At 42.3% G+C, this 21,934-nt stretch overlaps 1 protein-coding gene across 2 annotated transcripts in view; it reads right to left on the minus strand.

Moving 5' to 3' along the window:
• Positions 1-1,230: 1,230 nt before the first annotated feature.
• The window catches only part of klhl6 (kelch-like family member 6), a 45,310-nt gene continuing 24,606 nt past the window's right edge, over positions 1,231-21,934 (minus strand). For both annotated transcript variants that reach the window (XM_073040750.1, XM_073040749.1), the window contains exons 4-7: positions 16,694-16,931; positions 12,526-12,728; positions 8,870-9,083; positions 1,231-2,938 (exon numbers count right to left, since the gene is read on the minus strand). In XM_073040750.1, coding sequence (XP_072896851.1) covers positions 2,637-2,938; positions 8,870-9,083; positions 12,526-12,728; positions 16,694-16,931 — 957 coding nt within the window. In that variant the 3' untranslated portion in view covers positions 1,231-2,636. The remainder of the gene's footprint in view (positions 2,939-8,869; positions 9,084-12,525; positions 12,729-16,693; positions 16,932-21,934) is intronic.

Raw genomic sequence — 21,934 nt, forward strand, 5'->3', positions numbered from 1 at the left:
GAGTCCCAGGATGAGGAGTTGGAGAGAAGTTTGCATGGAATTGGATGTTGTCGCTAAACAACAGTCTTCACAGGTGCTGTTCAGATATTCCAGAGATGAGTCTAGGACCAGGGAGATGCTGTCAGCCATGGACAGTAGGCGGATTGCAGTGGATTGAGGTTATCTGGGAGGCTGGAGGTTATGTGTACTATGACCAGCCTCTCAAAATGCATTCACAATGGTCAATGTCAGAATGACTGGATGGTATTCATTAAGGTATGATATCTTGTTTTCTTTAGGCACCCAGATGACACAAACCTTCTTAAAGCAGTTGGCAACCTCAGAACGTAACATGGAGAGTTCAAAATATCTGACAATGCTCCACCAGCTGATCTGTTTGGGATCGAAGGACACGGCCTGGGACATTATCCAGGCCAGTTGATTTTCTGTGGGTTCACTCTCAAGAGGACTGAACTTGCACCTGCAACGGTGACTACGGGTTCAGGTACATTGGAGGCTGCCGGAGTGGGTGCTGATCCTTTCCCATTCAAAACGTACATTGAATGCACCCTCTCTCGTTGGCAGTGCTGTCTGACACAACTCACTCACACACAGTCCGGCATTCTAATCTGGACTAGTATTGTATCATAACACCCCTGAGAGAGGTCGTAACTTGATTTCTTGTTAAGGTCTGGGTCACCTGATTTGAATGTCGCTGACCTGGAGTGTGGCTCTCTCAGTTCATCTACGGTTTCCAGTTTGGGAATACCCAGATGGTCCTCTTGGGTACAGAGTCCTCCATACACTTTTACCTGTGAACATGAAAGTGAAAGGTTCATGTTGCACTTTGTAAGTGCGAACATGATTCCAAGTGTGGAGGGGATGTAACAAAGGTGATGCCACATGAGATGTTAACCTAGGTAATGTAAATGATTTGGAGTATTGAAGAATCAGAAGAGTTATCCTGCTATTCTGCTCCTATTTATCACATTATCTGATCATTATCTCACCATTCTTGGTGGAAACTGGCAGGGTGACATATTTATATATTAGCACAGACCTTGGCTTTGAAGCATTGTTGAAAGACTTTTCAAGAAAACATATTCCTTCTTGCTTTGGGCAGAGATGGGCAGCTCAATTTTCAATAATAGAATCGTTGTATTGATTCATAGGATCCTGGTGAGAATCACGACAGGATATTTAGTTGATCAATGTACCTGTGGCACTGAGATCATTAAATATACTTCAAGATAGAGATCACAGCCCAACATTTATTTTGTTGCAATTATTTGTGCCCTCTGTATTTTGATTCCAAATATTTGAGTAAATGGAATATTCCACAGCCTGAGTACACAGGTTATTGTTTAACTAATACACCCAGGGCATTGCTTGCACATTCACTGACAAAAGAGGTGTTGTAATAAACATTGATTGAAGTAAAGATGATTGCATCCTCCAGTGACCAATTACTAAAGTGATGCAAAATCTAGAAAACTTTGCACGTGTATGTAGATAAGCTTCCCCAGACTAGAGTTTGAGAACAGGAGGGATCTCTTCCAGTGACAGAGGCCCAAATCTATTGAAGGTTTTCAGGCCTTTACTCCCGCAACTGGCGCTAATGGGTTCTTCTTACCAGGAGATGGGTAAAAGGGCAGGGGAATGCATTTACCCATCTTCCAATCAACCTCATGTCAATCCAGCAAGGCCTCAGTTGCCTGCTAGACTCCCTGGTGCTGAGTCCAAGTGGATCCTCTTTTATCAATGAATAGCATCTGCTACAAGAAATTCTGCCCGCACCAGCATAAGTATCTACAGTACCCGTACTGACAAACGGCAGGAAGCACTGCTGCACCCGCAGGCCAGGGCCAGGGCCAGGGCCAGGACCAGGGCCAGGGAGGGTGGATTTCATCTGTGCAACCGTCTGCTGCCTCTCCCAGGAGGAGCCTAGAGAGAATGAGAATTGCAGCTCACGGCCTGTTCTAGGTAGTGGCAAGAGATGGAGAAATGGCTGCCTGAGGCCAAGGGTTTTCTGACCCAAAAGGGCCAGGCAGGAGCAGTAGATGAACGACCCTCATTCTGGCTGTAAACTCACATTGCTTTGAGCCCAAGCCAACAGGTAGCTGATGTCTCCCAATGCGATGACAGCACATAGGGGAGAGCATAGTACCTGAGGCCTGGCTTCATGTTTTTAATCCTCTTTTCAATTTATATAATCTCCCTCATTCCTTGCCATTTTCCCTCCATGTCCCCTCATTCTCAATGTGTCCCCAGTGTTCTTACATTAGACGTTGTCTATATGTGACGTGTATCTTCCAGTTCCTTTGTGCACTAAAACGAATTCAAGGCATCTTCTTGATGTGTCCCCAGTGTTCTTCCATTAGACATTGTCCATATGTGACGTGTATCTTTCAGTTCCTTTGTGCACTAAAATGAATCCAAGGCATCTTCTTGGATTAGATTCATATTCCCATCTCTTTTGTCAATGTTGTGTTTGTCCCATTTGTATTGGGTGTGCAGCCAGTTCTTTGATGCCTTCCACGGACACAAGATCCAGGTGACAGGCTCCACACTTTTCTAACTGTCTCTGAGTTTCCAGTCAAAGTCTTCCCAGGCGGCCACACTGCAGCTGAGAAAGCTTCCCGCGTTTCAGCTATGTGTCATACGGAGACCGCCCCCGGGACGATGCGGCGGATGTGCGTGTAGGACTTCCTCACAGTGACGCTGCCGTGGTGGGAGACTCCGCGGGGCAAGACACACTCCTCCGTCAGCTTCTGCTTCTCTGTGTCCCAGCAGAGCACGGTGGCAATGACCTCGTTCTTCTCGTCGCGGCCGCCGGTGATGAAGAGCTTGTTGCTGCAGGCTGCAATCCCACAGCTGGCGCGCTCGTGGCCAAACTGCGTGACGAGAGCCCACGAGTCCTCTCTGGGGCTGTAGCAGTAAAGGGCCTTCATTGCACCACCTGAGGAAATAGAGAGAGAGAGAGAGAGATTAACGCACTGAGAGTCATACCTGGCAGAAACCGAGGGCGATGATTTGCTCTAGTGATATTCTAGCACCTGGTCATTTATGACAGCGGCATTAAAACCAAGTTTCTGTTCTGCACATACCATTTGTCTTGATCTCCACCTGTCTGTAAAGCTCCTCATTGCTGTGTCCACCTGCTCCCTCAGCCCCTCCTCCTCCAAATATGCTCCCCTGGTGGGGCCCCTTTTGTTCCAATCCATATAGAATGCTATCTACAGTCTGGCTCAGCCACCCCATACTCCCTACATGCAGCCACACTCACAATTGGTCAAAAATTAATTTACAACAACCAGATAATAACCAACAGTGCCAAAACTGATTGTATTTAAGTTGCTTCGAGCTTGCCCAACAGGTACTTCCATCAGCTACTTAGGTGAGGAATGAGGCTGATTATTTTCCTGTGGATTCATTCAGGGATGACACACCTGCCACCTACATCCACAAGAAGCTGCTTCTAAGAAAACAATATTTACATATGCACCTCTGGCTGGCAGTCATTGGAAAAATGCCGACTGGCACAGGCCAGATGCTCATCTGGGAAGAAACATTATGGAAAAAGAAAATAGTTGGACTGATGAAGGGTCTCAGTTCAAAACATTGACTATTATTCATCTGAGTTCCGATGAAGGGTCTCGGCCTGTTTATTCCCCTCTATAGATGCTGCCCGACCTGCTGAGTCTCTCCAGTATTTTGTTTGTATTGCTCAAGATTTCAGGCATCTGCAGAATCTGATGCATTTAAATTAAATAACCACAAATTGATATTACGTGACTTCTGCCTTAGGTTCTACTCTTCACACGCTAGGACAGATCCTTTAGGCTGGCACTTTATGACAGAGCAGTGACATTCATGAATCCAGCTCTCATGGTATCCTTCACTGGTGTGATTGAACTATTCAAGAAGTCCCTTCAAAGTGTACTGAGATAGAAACTAGACATGGATAATTAATCTCTTCACCCTATTTTGAGTTAAATTGGAAAACTAGCTTATTATTGTCACATTCACCAAAGTGCAGCGAGAAACTTAGCTTTGCATGCCACCCATAAAGATCATTTCGACACATCAGAACAAGGGAACTGAAATAAGAGATTGCAAAATATAGTACTATAGTTATAGAGCAAGTGCAGAATTCTTAGTGTCTTAGAATTTAGATTTCAAAGAGTGGAGCACTTGTAAGTAATGAAAAGTTCTGCAGAGAGCAGTCTGTAATGAAGGGATCTGCAGAGAGCAGTCTGTAATGAAGGGATCTGCAGGGAGCAGTCTGTAATGAAGGGATCTGCAGGAAGCAGTCTGTAATGAAGGGATCTGCAGAGAGCAGTCTGTAATGAAGGGATCTGCAGGATGCAGTCTGTAATGAAGGGATCTGCAGGGAGCAGTCTGTAATGAAGGGATCTGCAGGAAGCAGTCTGTAATGAAGGGATCTGCAGGATGCAGTCTGTAATGAAGGGATCTGCAGGGAGCAGTCTGTAATGAAGGGATCTGCAGGAAGCAGTCTGTAATGAAGGGATCTGCAGGGAGCAGTCCGTAATGAAGGGATCTGCAGGAAGCCGTCTGTAATGAAGGGATCTGCAGAGAGCAGTCTGTAATGAAGGGATCTGCAGGATGCAGTCTGTAATGAAGGGATCTGCAGGAAGCAGTCTGTAATGAAGGGATCTGCAGAGCAGTCTGTAATGAAGGGATCTGCAGAGAGCAGTCTGTAATGAAGGGATCTGCAGGGAGCAGTCCGTAATGAAGGGATCTGCAGGAAGCAGTCTGTAATGAAGGGATCTGCAGGGAGCAGTCTGTAATGAAGGGATCTGCAGGATGCAGTCTGTAATGAAGGGATCTGCAGAGAGCAGTCTGTAATGAAGGGATCTGCAGGAAGCAGTCTGTAATGAAGGGATCTGCAGAGCAGTCTGTAATGAAGGGATCTGCAGAGAGCAGTCTGTAATGAAGGGATCTGCAGAGCAGTTTGCAATGAATTGCCACACTCAGATGACACTTGCTTCATTTTTCTGGTTTTATCTGGCTGTGTGTCACTCATTCTAATAGTCCACATGTATCTTCTTGAATTATTTTATTAAGTTTGCGTCAATTGCAAATCTGGAATTGTTCCCTCTAAGCTTGGTGTGTAGCAAATGATGAGTGTGCCTTTCAACAAGCGCCTTCTTCTGGCCTGAAAAATACACTAATTCGCCACTACTCTCTGCTTCCTAACCAATCCAACTTTTCCTTTACACCCATACAAAGAAGGGCCAAATGGCCTCATTCTATCACATACAATGGTATGCAAACTAAGTTTCAGTGAAAGTTGAATCACATAAATGAAGTTAATTGTAACCTTATCCTCAGATCTAATTGAATATCAGAATCGGAATCAGGTCGTAAAATTTGTTATTTTGTGGAACTAGTTTTCCCATTCCCGCCATATTTCTTTTGCTTTACGTGTATCACACTCCGTTTCAACCACCTTTCTCTAATACCAACCTTGTCACTGCCTGCACCTTGGGCCTGCTCCTGTAGAATCCCAACAAGAACATTAACAACACAATGGTTGATAAGTTGCACTGTTTGAAAATCAGTTTTGGTGCAAAACACGTTTGGCTTATGTTTATATTTTTAAGGAAGAGTGTCAGTTGATAGGTGGAGTTTAAAAATGGCAAATGGCATCAATTTAACGTGGCATCCCGACTGGCATTTTGAACCGCTTCCTCTGTATATCCTGGTGAGTGTTTGGACGTTTAACAGCACCACTGCTACATCATACAGTTCTCACAAACTGTGTCCTTCCAAAGGTTTTGTAACTTCCATGCTATTCAATACCGTGTCCAACTTCATTCCAACATCGTATCTACTCTTGGCCTCTCTTAACTAGGTACAGTAATAGAAAACTTACTTTATAAATACAATAGAAAATGCTTGAAGCTTTCAAAATAAAACTATTTTGTTCTATATGGCAGCTATAACAGTGGAAATTAACAGCAGCATAGCATGCACAATTGGAACTTAGTGAATCTGACAGAATTCCTTTTTCTTCCACTGCCTCATCCAAACTCCCCACCTCACCATAATCACCAATCCTCCATTATCATCTCACCATGTATTTCATCCTTAAAATGTGCTTAAACCACAGCTGAGCAGACCTCTAAATACCATCAGCCTCGTTTGTCTCAAATGTAGCCACTGAATCATTTTCCTAATCCCATACTTCTTCCTCACCATGTACATCAATCCCACCTAAGTAATTTTATCACCTGTCCCATTGTCCATAACACACTTACTCCCACCTCCTGCCTAACATAACCCACCTACTCAATATTTCACCTAATTGTTTACTCCCACTCTATCTTTTCATCCTATCCTTCAATCTACTCTTTCTCTAGAATCATATTGCACTTTCTCATGACCTCTGTTTCAATGTCTTTCCTTATGTAATTTATTCCACAAACTAAATACTCCTTTCTGTGAAAAGTTCTTCCTGACCCAAATATTTCAAAAGCAACTCCTTCTATCACCCATGTTGCCTTCCTGGGTTATTTTTTTTTGTATTTCATCTGATGGAGGAGAAATTAATGAATCAGAATCAAAATCAGGTTTAATATCACTGGCATATGTTGTGAAATTTGTCTTGCGACAGATGCTATGAAACAGCTCTGAAAATGCTTTTTCACAAACATAGGATTAGCCAGAAGGTGGCGCTGTCGTTTGCTCGCAACAAAACCAGGGAAATTTAAAGCATCGGCAGATTTCCTAGTGTTTGCGCAGGGAAATTTAAATCTTTGTGCAGCAACTTCCAATCAGTCCATCAGGGATATATGTTATACAGTTGCCAATTTGCATCATTCAAAATAGCTAATGTTATTCTTCTTTAGTCTGGCATACTTCCAAAAGTCTAACCATTCAATCATAAATAAATAAATAAATTGCAACTGAAAACACAGCCCTGATACAGATTAATAGCCAAGGATTCTGGATCAAGGTGACTGAATGTTAGAGGATCATTTATTCCAATGGGCTTCAGTACTTTCATTGAAGTTTGGAGATCAAGTACACAATATAATTTCTTGTTCCATGAATCTCAAACACCATGGTTAATGTACAGGAGATGTTGGCCCAAACTGTATGGTGTGTGGCGACTCAGCACTGACTTGGAAAAGGCTTATCTGTGACTGTTCTCCCCATGTGAACTTGTAGGAGGAATTCTTAAAGTTAAAAAATGCCAAACAACTTAAATAATTTAAAACAAATCAATTTTAAACAGAGATAAAATAGTTAAAATCAATTACTTCCAAATTTTCTAGCCACTGTAATGACATTAAAAGAACTAACTTACTTTATTAAAGAAAGTTTTACAATCTTTAAAAGCTTATTAAAAGATTTTTCAACAATGAACCTACCTAAACTAAAACAGCTGAAATTCTTGCAGCAATACCCTCTCATTAAACTAAAGGGGCCGACTTGTGTCTGAGGTCATTCTGTAGAACCACCACCCAGGAGAGGCCCTCCTCTCATTGGGAAGGAGGTACAGAAGCCTGAAAGCACACACTTAGCAATTCAGGAACAGCTTTTCCCCTCTGTCATCTGATTTCTGAATGGACATTGAACTCATGAATTGAACCCATGAACACTACCTTACCTCTTATTTCATTTTTGTTGCACTACTTATCTTAAGTATTTTTATGTGTGTGTCTGTGTCTGTATCTGTGTGTGTGTGTGTAAATATATATATATATATATATATATATATATAGTGCAATTCCGTTTTTTCTCTTCTCTATTTATTTATTATGTATTTCATTGTAGCCGGCTGGTGGCGCAGTGACATCAGTGCCGGACTCCGGAGCAAAGGTTCCCGAGTTCAAATCTAATTGGGCCGCTCCCAGACACACTTTCCATCTGTGCTGGGTTGAATGTCGAACTCTCAACTCGGCCTCACACAAAAAAAACACTGCGCTGTGAGAAGGACGTGGGGGAACACTCACAGAATCTTTCCTCCGAGACAACCACTTGAAAAACTAAGCGGTCGCCAAGGCTCTGGCAGAGTATGGCACACAAAAAACAATTTCATTGTATTGCTGATATAAAATTAACAAATTTCCCAACATATGCCAGTGATATTAAATCTCAATCTGATTCTGATATCCTCCCACTATTACGATACATCAGAATAATATGCACAAAGTGCACTGCAGATGCTGTGGTCAAATCAAGACGTACAAAAAAGCTGGATGAACTCAGCAGGTCGGGCGGCATCCGTTGAAAGAAGCAGTCAACGACCTGCTGAGTTCATCCAGCTTTTTTGTACGTCTTGATCAGAATAATATGGACTCACTTCCTGATTTTTGTGTTGCAGTGTCTGGAAGTAAGGGCTAACACTCCATTTGCCATTTTGATTCTGAGGGAGTTCTCTAACTTTCCTTTGGTGGATTTATAATGGATTATCGTGCACTTCGCTGCGGGTTTCCATCTGCTAAAGTTTTGTCAGTTTTATCAACTCACTTAATCTGGATGCTTTTGTAGGTGATAGGCTCTTTCTCACACATAATTTATACTTTGATACAACAAAAACATTTCCTGGTAGAGTAGTGGAACACTAACTTTGGTGTTATTGCCTGATATATTATTAGTTGTATTGAATAACTAAAATGAAAGTGATTACAAAGCAGCTCCACACAACTTTACCACCAAGATGGTGGTAAATGCCTAATCTATTACTACATTTACCGTAAACCAGTACTTGCTAAATAGGTTAGCAAAGCGCAGATGTCAAGTTAAGACAGAGGGGTATCATGATCTAAGTGGAGTCAATGGTCTTTGCTGTCATAAGTATCTTTCTTTTGTGCACTCATCATATAGAGATCCACAGTAAGCAACCACCTTCACATACCCACAACATAAATATGGTCCTTAAATGTAACCGCATTGATGCATTTGGCTTCTATAGGCATAGGCGATTTCAGGCTCCACGTATTTGTTGCAGGGTCATAACACTGGGTTCTGTCTGTAGCCAGTTTCCCATTGGGTCCTCCTCCAATAATATATAGCTTCTTATTGTAGGTAGTGGCGGCAAATGAACTCACATTTATGAGGAGTGGAACTCCCTGTGGCAAAAGAAATAATATTAACTAAAGCAATAAAATTAAATGGTGATGGAAATTCACTTCTTGGGCAGTGGGCCCTTTGGTTGTTTGCTAAGCTTGCTTTTTAAACACAACAGCTGCCATTTGTAAGATTACAAACTTCCAACTATTAACAGTTGATTAACTTCTGGAGGTAAAGGCAAGTCAGTCTGCAGCTCTCAAAATGTAAATGGACTGCAGTAATCAGCTTGAAGTTAAAAACACAGCTTTATGAACAAGCCCTATATACGTATTTGCAGATGCTCTGTCTGCGAGAAGCAGATGCTAGCTCATAGCATCCTATCTTATTGCTTAGAGGCGCAGTATTATTCGATAGGTTATTTAAATTGGCGTGTTTCAAAACAGACAAATGGACTAAGTTGTTTAGTTCAAAAACACCTTGCGGACCAGATGGAAGCACATCAATTAGTATGTCAATAACTGATCTATTAATGTTGGAGTTTAGTATACTCAAGTAAGTTAGCTTTAAAGTATTTGCAGAGCTCTGTGTCTCCGAAATGCTTTTAGACTGTATGAAAAAGGGCATCTGAGGAAATGTCATATTTAGAAAAATAGAGGGCTATGGGTAAGCCTAGGTAGTTCTATGGTAAGGACATGTTTGGTACAACTTTGTGGGCCGAAGGGCCTGTATTGTGCTGTAGGTTTTCTACGCTTCTATGTGTGTGAAGTCACCCAGGTGACAGAAAAAAAGTCTAAGTGTAGAGAGCAGTTCAGGCTTGTTAGAAATGAGTTAAGGAACATCAACAAACATAAAAGAAACATAGGGTGAACTAGAATCTATTCCCCGGGCTACAGTTACTGCAACAGACAATTTGTTCATCTGTGTCTTTGATTAATCTTTTTTGTTTGTAGGAATTGTTCCTGTGTTTTGGAAATCCTTTATCTTTCGTGTGTTGTGTTTTAGAAATGGTTTATAATTTGGAAATGTTTAAAATAGAAATCCTCTGTGAGTTTTAAATGTGCTTTAAGAGTGTTGTTTGAGTTTAAATGTGTATCACTGAAAATAAATGAATTGTATTTTAAACTGCTTTGTTAGCTGGAAGTACCTTCTCTTTGATAGGGAGAGGGGCCCAATGCTCGCATAGTGGGTATTGGCAGCTAACCTCACCATGGAGAATAAACATGGCAAGTGGAGCAGCTTTTGAAGATTGGGTAGTCACAGTATAATCTCCCTTTAGTGACTGTACTCGTGGCTATTTATCTCGGATAGGGTTTAATATCTTCATTTGAGCTTAAAACTTCGCAATCAGCAAACCCAATACCATCACAAAAATAGTTATTTCATAGATTTTGAGTATAAATGGGTTAAAATAGAAAGAAGACTTTTTTACTAACTTCTCCCCAATTCTACTTCTGCGTTACCCAGGTCCAGGCGGAAAAGCTGCCTCCAATGCCTTGGCAGCGAAATGTGATGTTGAAGGAAATTGTCTCACAACAAATGAAAGTGAGAGTAGCAGCTTAACGTAGTTGATCTCAGCACCTCACCAGGGTTTAACCAAGCACCCAACAACCCAGGTCTCTTGGTCAGATATCTGCTGCCCCCACTGTAGGGACAACACGCATGCAAATGATCACCAACTAAAATCTGCCCCGTGCACAGTATGAGCAAGGTTAAAGATCTGGAAACAGCTTTACTCAGTTAGGTTGGTTGGTGCATCAGACTTAAAGAGGAGGAATGGATTGTAATTACTGCCTCAAAGAGAGTTGTTCTGAAAGGAACAGAGGGGCAGGATGGCACAATATTTGAACCTCTGAGTCACTGATTATGGATTTGAGAATCCTCGAGATGTGACATGGAAGGGCATTTCATGAGGGAATTTTCAAACATGGTGCTGCACAGAACACTTCTGTCGAGCCAAATAGCCTATCCTTGGTTATAAATTGGTGTATTATTGTCACATGAAGAACTGGCATACCATTCATACAAATCAATTCATTACAACAATGCAATGAGGTTTGCAGAATGAAGTGTTATAATGTCAGAGAAACTACAGTGCAAAGTCACATGGAAATAGACTGCGGGAAGTCAAGTCCACCTTACTGTATGGGGGAGCCGTTCAATAGTCATACGACAGTGGGATAGAAGTTGTCCTTGAGCCTGATGGTATCTTCTACCCAATGCAGGAGGGGAGAAGAGAGAACGCCCAGGGTGAGTGGGGTCTTCCATTCTGCTGGCTGCCTTATCAAGGCAACCAGAAGTGTAGACAGAGTCCAAGGAAGGGAGACCGGTTTTTGTGATGTGCTGAGCTGTGTCCACAACTCTCTGCAGTTTCTTGTGGGCAAAGGCAGAGCAGTTGCCATAGCAACCTGTGACACATCCAGATAGGCTGCTTTCCCTAGAGCATCAGTAAAAATTGGTGATGGTCAAAGGGGTACGCCAGATATCTTTAGGCTCTTGAGCAAGTAGAGGCCCTGGTGAGCTTTCTTGGCCCTGGGGTCAACATGGTTGGACCAAACCAGGCTTTTAGCTCATTTACATTTTAATTAAATATAAAGATCGATGGGGAAAAGTTGGGCTTGTTTAAGTTGAGTAGTTTGTTTCCCGACTCAAATTTAACTCCTTGAAAGTATAATCCAACCGGATGTTGCAGAGCAACATGGGAAAGGTGCTGTCATATCTGTTGTCTTTAAGGTAAAATGAGAAACTATCCAAACAGCTGGAGAATTTTCATCCAGGTGTTGGCCTACTTTTCTCCTTCTACTAACATCTGAAAAACAAGTACAGAATTTCTGGATATTTTTGTTTGTGGGATCTTGCTGTGCATTTACTGGAAGCTGCTGTTCCTCAATATAACAGGGTCATCATTAAAATAAACTTTCTTTTTAACTGTTAAGTGCTTTGGAATAACTTGGGTTCACAACAGACCTTATTTAGATACGAATAGTAACAGACTGGATCTATTTATTTTATTCAAATAAACGGATTGCTATTTTAACTTCAATAAATATTTTCTTGTGGGTTCTGTTAGCCTTCTCATCTCTGTCAAGTCTGCCTGCTTTTGCTCATGAACAATATCTAAGACAAGACTTCAGTGTAGTACCTTTGCAGATACCTTCCTCCCACTAACATATTAATCCATAACTCTGTCATCTTTCCCAATTGCCCAGGAGGACCTTGTTCTGTAAAATTTCTTGAATCAGTTTCCCTGCATTTCATTAGAAACTTCAGCTAAAATGTGCCATTTTGGGTGTGAAGTGCTTTGGTGTGTCTGGGAGGTTAAAAGGTTAAGGTTTGTATTCTTTCTCGATAGGTGTGACACGCAGACCTGGCAAAAACAGCATCAAAAAGAACTGTGCCACAGGATGTAATGTATGAAATTAGAGAGAGCACAGAGAAGAAATTGTCAAGGTACTGTAGTCTGGGGTTTGTATTACACTGCTTGATATTCCCCTCGAAAGATACCTCAGTCCAGCAGTTGTGAAATGGATCATATGCTTCCACACTGTTGAGTCGTGTGATGCCATCAAAGCCTCCAACCGCGTACACCTTGCCATTCAGAACGGCCATCTTATGTCGCCACCGTCCAGTGTTTAAATATTCAACTTGAATCCATTTATTTAAGGAGGCATTGTACTTCCAAACCTCGTGTTGAGTTTCTTTACCACCTGGAGAGCCCAAGGAAAATATTATTATTAATCTCCCTCACATAGACACTGACCATCCCATGCAGACTTAATATGCAGTCCTGATCAACGGTCCCGAAACATTGACTGGTTATTCCACTCCATAGACACTGCCTGACTTACTGAACATTTCTGTGTGTTGCTCAAGATTTACAGCATCTGCAGGATTGCTTGCATTAATATGGATGAAGTGTATACTAGCAGCAGATTGTAAAACTGACAGTGTGGTGGTGAAAAAATGTTTCACATCATTGGACACTGAGAACCTCCTGTGCCTCCACCCCTGGGTGTGGCCAAGTGTGCTCTGACTTCTCTAGGTGAACTAGATAAGATGCCATTGGAGAAGATTAGAGTTTGGGGGGGGGGGGGGTTGAGCACAAGCTTAGGATATCCAGAACTATTAATGATTCTGATGGTAACTGACATAAAAGTGTTTCCAGTGGTGGAAAACTGACAGGAGAACCAAAGATGAGATGATTTTTCTTAATGGAGCAGGTTGCTATGATCATCTGTGCATCTTCCAATAGAATGTTGCGAGTATATTAAATAGCAATACTGAAAGGATCTCTGTCCAGTCTCACTGAGATGACATTCAGTGCATGGTTACCACGCTCATACAGCCCAAAACTGCGTCGCATGAAGGAACACACAGCCACATCCATTATTTCCTATCATATTGTTCTGATGAAGGGTCTTGGACCCGAATTATTAACCCTCTTTCTCTTCCACTGAAGCTGCCTGTCCTGCTGAGTGTCTGCAGCTATTTCTATTTTCATTCTGTTGTCTCCCTTCCCAAGGCTCTTGTGAGAAGAGTTTCCATAATGATCTCAGTGCTTTTGAAATCCCCGACGGTCAATTTGGAATTATTGAAGATTAGTCACCAGTCAGAATTACAGCAGCCAACTTGTACATAGCAAGCTCCCTCAACAGCAAAGTGGTTAGTCTAATCTGTAAGTATTGGATAAAACAGCATGAACATCTCCCATGTTCTTCTTGGGATCATTGATCATTTAGAAAGCAGACAGTGTTTCCGTTTGAGATTTCATTTCATTTAAAAGGCAGAATGTCTAATAATGTAATACTCACTTCCTCTAAGATACAACAAAATGCTAACAAAGTTCTTTTTTTTCTCTCAAGTCTCTGCAGTGTGGGCTCCAACCTTGAGAAACGACTCTGAGACACCCTGTTCTGCAACCGTGTGTGCAGACATCTACTGAAAGAATCAAGCTCAGATGAACAAACCCAGGCTTGGGTGGAGGGACAGGCAGAACTCCAGTGCACGAGCAGTAGAGTGATTCAGATACTATGCTAAAGTTCCTAGTACTTTGAATCAGTTACTGGAGCTGGTGTCACCTTCTTGACTCTGAGACAGGAGATCTCACACTGACTTCCAACTACTGAAGCAAAACTGGATAAACAAATAAAGCAATAAGCCAGGGCACTGACTAACTGATAGCATTTTCAAATAACGCAGTGCCAGCAGGCACAATAGCCTTCCGTGCTACGGAAATCTGATATTGTGAATGGTGGCATGAATATTGCCTCGGGCTTCGAAGGTGGAGAGAGATGCAAAGCAGTAACAAGCTTCAGCACAGTAGGCACATAGAAAAGTTAAACTGTTAACTGAAAATGTGGGACCTTTGTAGGAAGAGAAAGAGAGATTACATTTCAGGTCAACGTTAACCCTTTTTTATCTTGCCACAGATGCAGCCTAACCTGCTGCACATACCGGGCATTTTCTGTTTCTATTTTCGATTTCCAACATCTGCATTTTAAATTTTTTTTGCAAGGAAAGGTTAGTTCTTCTGGAGGAAGTCTACAACAGGGGAACAGTTAGCACACAGGACCATGGCAAAACAGAAGCTTCCTCTCTTAATGAAAAGGACAGTTGAAGTGTTTGAGAGTGGAATGGAGCAATTTTCTTTGTCAGGCATGGTGCTGATATCAAAGCTGCACAAATGTGATTGAGCTGGGTAGAGTGCTCACTCCAAAACCTCTGAAAATCATTGGCCACTGACGAAAGGGCAGGAAAGCAGGGAGGCTGTGGAAATTTGTAAGAATTACAAGCCCTGTGGAGGAAGCAGTGTTTTGCAGTATAAATGCAACACTAATTGACCAATACCAAAATTAACACATACTAAATATCCTCTTTGTATCTTCATTTCTTCCTAGGATACAGTTAACAATTTTTTCAACACTGAACTCTTTGAAAATCAGCCTGGCAGTGAGCCAATCTGCATGGAACTTCCTTGGGGTTTATTTTTAAAATTCAACAATTGTTAATGGGGCTGCCGGAACCAGCAATGGCACATGCGTGACCTTTTGTACTGAGTTTTTCACTTCTTTAGGGTGAAGGATTCTGGTGCTTTGTAAATTTCCATATTTCCCAATGACAGCCATTCAGCCCATCTCCCCTTGCAATGTCCCACCATTTCCCGTCAGCTATGGTTAAAAAAATGCAGACAGTTCGATAAGGGCAAGTAAAGGAAGGGTAAGTTCCCTAGTCCCTTGCCACAGCTTGCCTGGAAAAACTATTGATGCTAAAATAAAGTCTCCTGCAGCAAACATATATATATATATATATATATATATATATATATATATATACAAACAAAAAATATAGCAGCAAACATTCTCAGGACAGAACAGCACGGGCTTGACGTGAGAATAAAGCCCCGATACTCTGAACACCTACAGGTCAGGTGTGACCTGGCAATGGTATGGTGAAAAGCTCCCCAATTAAATGTGGCATAGAGCAGATACCAAGTAAAGGTTTCTCTACACTCCCTAGAAAGCAACACAAATCAGGCCCAGCATGTAGGGGCCAGCTGGATGAAAGAGGAGTCCCCAGGGCTCAGGCCAATTACAAATTGCTGTTCGGGGACTGAGCAATTGTAATCGAGTTGGGACCCACTTAGTCAGAATCACTCACTGCTTGAGAGCTTGCCATTCCCTTTGAAGTGCCTTCCATTCAATTTCACAACCACAAAGTGGGCTGCTCCAGCATACTCGCCAGCTCCTCACCCTTGTCTGCAGTCCAGGTGTATCCTGGTGGTCTGCTGTTATCCTCTGACAATGAGAGGATAAGAGCTCCAGGCAGAGGGTTCTCCCCTTTACACTGGGGAGCTGGGTCACTGCTATTGGTTCATAGAATCCCAGTTACCTGCCATTCCCGTGGCCTGCAGAAGTCCGTTTGAATGTGAGTATGTGAGGACTCAGCCCTGCTTGACTACTTGAAGGGACTGTTCCATAAGTTCTGGCTGCAATTCGTCCCCCTGCTCCTGATTGTCAGGCAAACAGGACAAGCCAATCAGAAGAGTCCCTCACCAGTTTGTCTCTGAACTGACCAAGATTCAGGGGTCCAAGCAATAGACCAGCCAGAGGTCCATCTGAGCTGATAGCCTGCCCCCCCCCTTCAGAATGACGGTTTGTTCATGCCATGCTATCGGGGTCCAGCGACTACTGGCTTGGCATATGCCTTCCAGGACTAATGGGGTTAAAGTTCACCCTGAAGTGTGAGGGCAGCATTCAAATTTAACTTTTGTGTTAACCTTGTAACTAATTATTTTAAAACAAGGTATAAAATGGTGCCTTGGTTAAAACAAAACCAAATGCTGAGATACGTACAACTAACGCTGCCTTGCTCCATTACTGATGCACTGTGATTCACGGGAATTCTGGTTAACTGAAGTAAAAGGTTGACTAGCGACACCAGAGACTACAGATGTTGAAATCTGGAGGAAAAACAAACTCCTGGAGGAACTCAATAGGTCAAACTGCATCTGCAGAGGGAAATGGACAGCTGGTGTTTCGGGTTGAGACCATTCATTTGGGTTGCTAAAAAATTTGATTACTCCCTGCATTTCAACGATATTTGGAAAGAAAACAAATGGAAGTCAATGTCCAATGCTGCTAGTGGATTAAGTACCTCTAGACGCAGGGCTCACCTGAGATGTAGACCTCATTACGGAAAGTGATACATGCAAATTCCACCCATTTCTTGTTCTCGCTCTCCATCTCCTGCTCTGTGATTGGCAGCTTGGCCACTTCCAGGCGACTTCGCCGGAGTGGGTCCAAGCAGGTTACTTCTGCCACAAACTTTTCATCCTTCGTACAGCCACCTATTATCATGAAGACCTCCGACTGGAACTCCTGCATCCTAGGCTTTGTCCTCTCTGAAATAATCTGTACAAAACAAAGGAGTGCGATAGGGAGGAAACAGCAAGTTATTCCAGCTTTCAATGCTCCTGAATTAGATCACAGTAAATGAAAAAAAAATGTATAACTTTGTTAGACCGGTTCCCAGGCTGATTTCAGAATGTAATCTGAGAGTGTCATAGACAATGAAAATGGGCCCTATAACCTAACTCGTCAAGGCCAACCAAGGCAAATATTTGTATATATCAATTCCATTTGCCTGTGTTTGCCTCATTTCTCCTGAAATCAGGTGTTCCCAACCTTTGTTATGCCATGGACCAATAACATTAAGGCATCCATGGACTCCAGGTTGGGAACCCCTGCTCTAAACCTTTCTGTCAATACATCTTTTAAATATTGTAATTGTACCTGTCTGTACCACATCCTTTCGCAGTTTGTTCCAACTACCCACCTTCCCTGTGTGGAAAAACCTGCCCCATTAAATCTTCAGCAACACACACGAAATGTTGGAGGAACTCAGCAGGTCAGGCAGTGTCCATGGAAATGAATGAACAGTTGACGTTTCAGACTGAGACACTTCTTCAGGACTGAGGAGGAATGGGGAAGATGCCAGAATAAAAAGGTGGGGTGAGGGGAGGAGGCTAGCTGGAGGGCAATAGGTGAAGCCAGGTGGGTGGGAAAGGTAAAGGGCCGGAGAGGAAATGATCTGATAGGAGAGGAGAGTGGACCATAGGAGAAAGGGAAGGAGGAGGGGACCCGGGGGAGGTGATTGACAGGTGAGAAGAGATAAGAGGCCAGAGTGAGGAATTGAGGAAAGGGGAGGGGGAGCGAATTTTTTACTGGAAAGATAAATTGATATTCATGCCATCAGGTTGGAGGCTATCCAGACAGAACATAAAATGTTGTTTCTCCACCCTGAGGGTGGCCTCATAGACTAACATGTCAGAATGGAAATGGGAATCAGAATTTAAAAATTTGGCCACCGGGATGTTCCATTTTTGGTGGATGAAACAGAGGTGCTCAACAAAGCGGACCCCAATTTACAACAGGTCTCACCAATGTCGAGGAGGCAACCAAATCTTTTCCCTCTCACCTTAATCCAGTGCCCCTAGATTTTAATTCACCTGTGCTGGGAAAATACTGTGACTATACCCCCTATCAGTGCTCATGCTTTGACTCAGAAACTCTTGCCTTGGTAATAAATGCTGGAAAGCTGGGAATAGGGAACAAAGAAATAGCCAATGAACTGAATAATTATTCCGCATCAGTCTTCACTACGGAAGTCACAAGCAACATGCCAGAAATTTGACAGCATCAGGGGGCAGAAGTGAGTGTAGTCTGTCCCTTTTCGGACCAGCTTTGCATCTTATTAATGTCCCATTATAATTATTACAACCTTCTACACTATCTAAAACACCACCAACCTTCAGGACATCTGCATGACCTTTTCACTTCTTCATCCAAGTCACAAAGAGCAGGGGTCCCTGAACAAATCCCCATGGAACAGCAGAATACATCCATCCTTCTGCCTTTTGTGGCCAAGCCAATTCTGAATCCAAGCAACTGAGTTTTCCTGGATCCCAGACCTTCTGAATGAGCTTACCATGGGGAACATTATCAAATGCCTTGCTATAACCCATACATAATCCACACGCATTACTCTACCTTAATCAAGTTGTTTGTCACTTCCTGAGACAGGTTTGTGGGGCATGACCTGGGGTGCTTGGGAATTACTCTATCTTGCTTGGGAAGCTGTAAAGTTTAAAGGCAAATAAGTCACACAGGCCAGACGTACTACACCTCAGGGTTCTGAAAGTGGTAGCTGGAGAGTTTGAGGAGGCAATAGTAATAATCTTTCAAGAATCACTGGATTCTGGAATGGTTCCGGAGGACTGGAAAATTGCAAATATCACTCCACTCTTTGAGAAGGGAGGGGGTAAAATACAGGAAATAATAGGCCAGTTAGCCTGACTTCAGTGGTTGGCAAGACGCTAGAGTCGGTCAGTACAGATGAGCTTTCGAGGTACTTTAAGCCACATGATAAAAGAGGCCAAAGTCAGCATGGCTGACTTGAGGGGAAATCTTGCCTGACAAATATACTGGAATTCTTTGAGTAAGTAACAGACAGGATAGACAGAGAGACAATGGATATTGTTTACTTGGATTTTCAGAAGGGCTTTGACAAGGTGCCACAGAAGCTGTTTAACAAGATAAGTGTCCTTGGTATTACAGGAAAGATAGTGGCATGGATAGGAGATTGGCTGACTGGGAATAAAGGGAGCTTTTTCTGGTTGGTTGCTGGTGTCTAGTGGTGTTCAGCAGGGGTTGGTGTTGGGTCCATTACCTTTCACATTATCTGTCAATGATTTGGATGACAGAACTGAAAGCTTTGTGGTCAAGTTGCAGATGTCACAACGACAGGTGGAAAGGCAGATAGTATTGAGGAAGCATGGAGACTACAGAAGAACTTGAACAGATTAGGAGAATGGGCAGGTGGGAGACAGTGTAGGGAAGTGTACGGTCAGGCACTGCGGTGGAAGGAATAAAGGCATAGACTATTTTCTAACTGGGGAGAAAATTCAGAAATCAGAGTTGCTAAGTAACTTTGGAGTCCCAGTGCAGGATTCCCTGAAGGTTAATTTGCAGATTGTTAGTATGGAAGGTAAGTGCGATGTTAGCATTCTTTTCAAGAGGACTAGAATATAAAAGCAAAGATGTAATGCTGAAGCTTTATAAGGCACTGGTCAGACCATATCCAGAAGTGGTTTCTGAGTGATTCCAAGAATGAACGGTTAAGATATGAGGAGTGTTTGATAGCTCTGGGCCTGTACTCTCTGGAATTTAGAAGAGTGAGGGAAAATTTTGAAACCTACTAAATATTCAAAGGCCTAGATAGAGTGGACGTTGAGGGGATGTTTCCAGTAGTAGGGGGATTCGCCAGTGAAGCAGGGCTACTGTATGGGAGAAGGGCGATACGGGTTAGTGCTTAGTGGAAATCCACAGAGCATTAAACAATTTATTTATAATCTGACCATCATCAAGATTCATTTAGACATATGAATATTACTGCTACCATGCCATTAATCTGTTTTGTCACCTAGCAGAAAATTCCGAGCTCAAAGGCTCACGTCCCTCGTGGACAGTAATGCTGCCTCACCTGCTCCGGGCAGCAGCCAACCGGATGAGTAGGAAGCAAGATTAGAAAATGACTTGAGGTTTGCTATGGTTGCAATAGGACAAATTAGTTGAAGAGTATCTTCCCTGGAAAATGTTAAATGGTAAATTGGCAGAAGAATGGAGATATTCCACAACAGATTAAACTAGTTAAAGGCTGTTTTCTTTGGAAAAAATAGATGGAAGGGTAATTCAGTAGATCTGCCATGACAGATAATGAAGAAGCTATTTCATATGTCTCAGTACAAGTACAGTATATCCTGTTGAGGAAAAAAGACTAAATGAGAAAAAAGTGACATCAACTCGAAGGAAAAGGTATACAGGATTATAAAGATTAATAGTGAACCTAAGATTTAGGGAATGTTTAGAAACCAGCAAAGGATGACAATAAATTTAAAATGTAAGTAGATATTTTTGGTAATAAGAATACACCCGGCAACAGACAATAGAAGTTTCTACAAGAATGTAAAAAAGAGAGTAGATTAAAGGACAAGGTTGGACATAGAGAAAGGCAGAGAATCCAAATATTGGCTCATTTTCAGTTTGACAATTGGCAATGACTGGGGATCTGTGCTGGAGCTTCAAGCCTTTGGAATCTATATTCACTTGGGACTGAGTGCAGCATATTCAAATTTTCTTCTGACGGTGCAAAGTTTGGATTTTATCACAAGGATAAAGAATAGGAAAGTGTAGTTGCTATCTGACAGAGCATTGCTGTCACATTACCTGAAATTCTACTTATTATTGCATCAGTGTATTAAATACTATGTCTTACATGTAAAAACAAGGTAGGATACCAACTGCCAATACTATTGCCTCAGGCAATGGAAACAATTTACCTTAAATTTACATTTACATCATCCAAAACTCCCATTTCAGTCTTGATCGCTGAAGTATACTGATTTGCAGTCCAACAACATCTCAATTTTAAAATTTGTCATATTCCTCCATATCTTCACCCACTATAGCCATTCCATAACTGGGCACAAAACCTAGGCTGACAATGAAGTGAAGTGATGACCAATTGCAGGAGATGTTTCTCCTGTGTGACAATAAGTCGGGCACTTGGCTGCTTTCTCAGGTGGATATAAATTATTTCTAAGAGCAATAAAAAAAAACCCTCAGGCTGCAATTAATACTCATCCTCGCCCTACATCATTCTATGCAAATTTCATCAAGGTTAAACTGTGGGATTTTCCACAATGACAACATTGCTGCATATTAACTGCAAAAGATTTAGAAAGTCATGAAGTCTACTTTTGAGTTCAAGAGCTGTGAGATAACGTTGCAGCTCTGTGAAACCCTGGTTAGACTACACTTGGGGAAATTGTGTTCAGTTCTGGTCACCTCATTAAAGGAAGGAGGTGGCAACTTTAGAGGGGGTGCAGAGGATGCTGCCTGGATTTGAGAGCATGTCTTATGAGGATAGACTAAGCAAGGCAAGATAGACTAAGCAAGATGGAGCGACAGAGGATGAGAGGTGACTTGATAGAGGGGTACAAGATGATAAGGGGCATAGATCGAGAGGACAGCCAGAGACTTTATACCAGGGTGGAAATAGCTAATAGAAGGAGGCATAATTTTAAGGGGATTGGAGGAAATAAAGGGGGGGTTGATGGGATGGATGTCAGAGATAAGTGAGTGGTGGGTGCATGGAACACCCTGCTGGCAGATGCATTAGGGGCATTTAAGAAACTCTTAGATAGGCACATGGATGAGAGAAATATGGAGTGAAATGTAGGAGGAAAAAGCTAGATTGATTTTAGAGTAGCTTAAAGGGTCGGCTGGATATCACAGGCCTAAGTGCCTGTGTTGTAGTGAACGCAGAACTCAGAAGCATTGGCTTCCATGGGTTC

This window comes from Hemitrygon akajei, chromosome 3, assembly GCF_048418815.1.
Source record: "Hemitrygon akajei chromosome 3, sHemAka1.3, whole genome shotgun sequence".
In the NCBI taxonomy this organism is placed as follows: Eukaryota; Metazoa; Chordata; class Chondrichthyes; order Myliobatiformes; family Dasyatidae; genus Hemitrygon; species Hemitrygon akajei.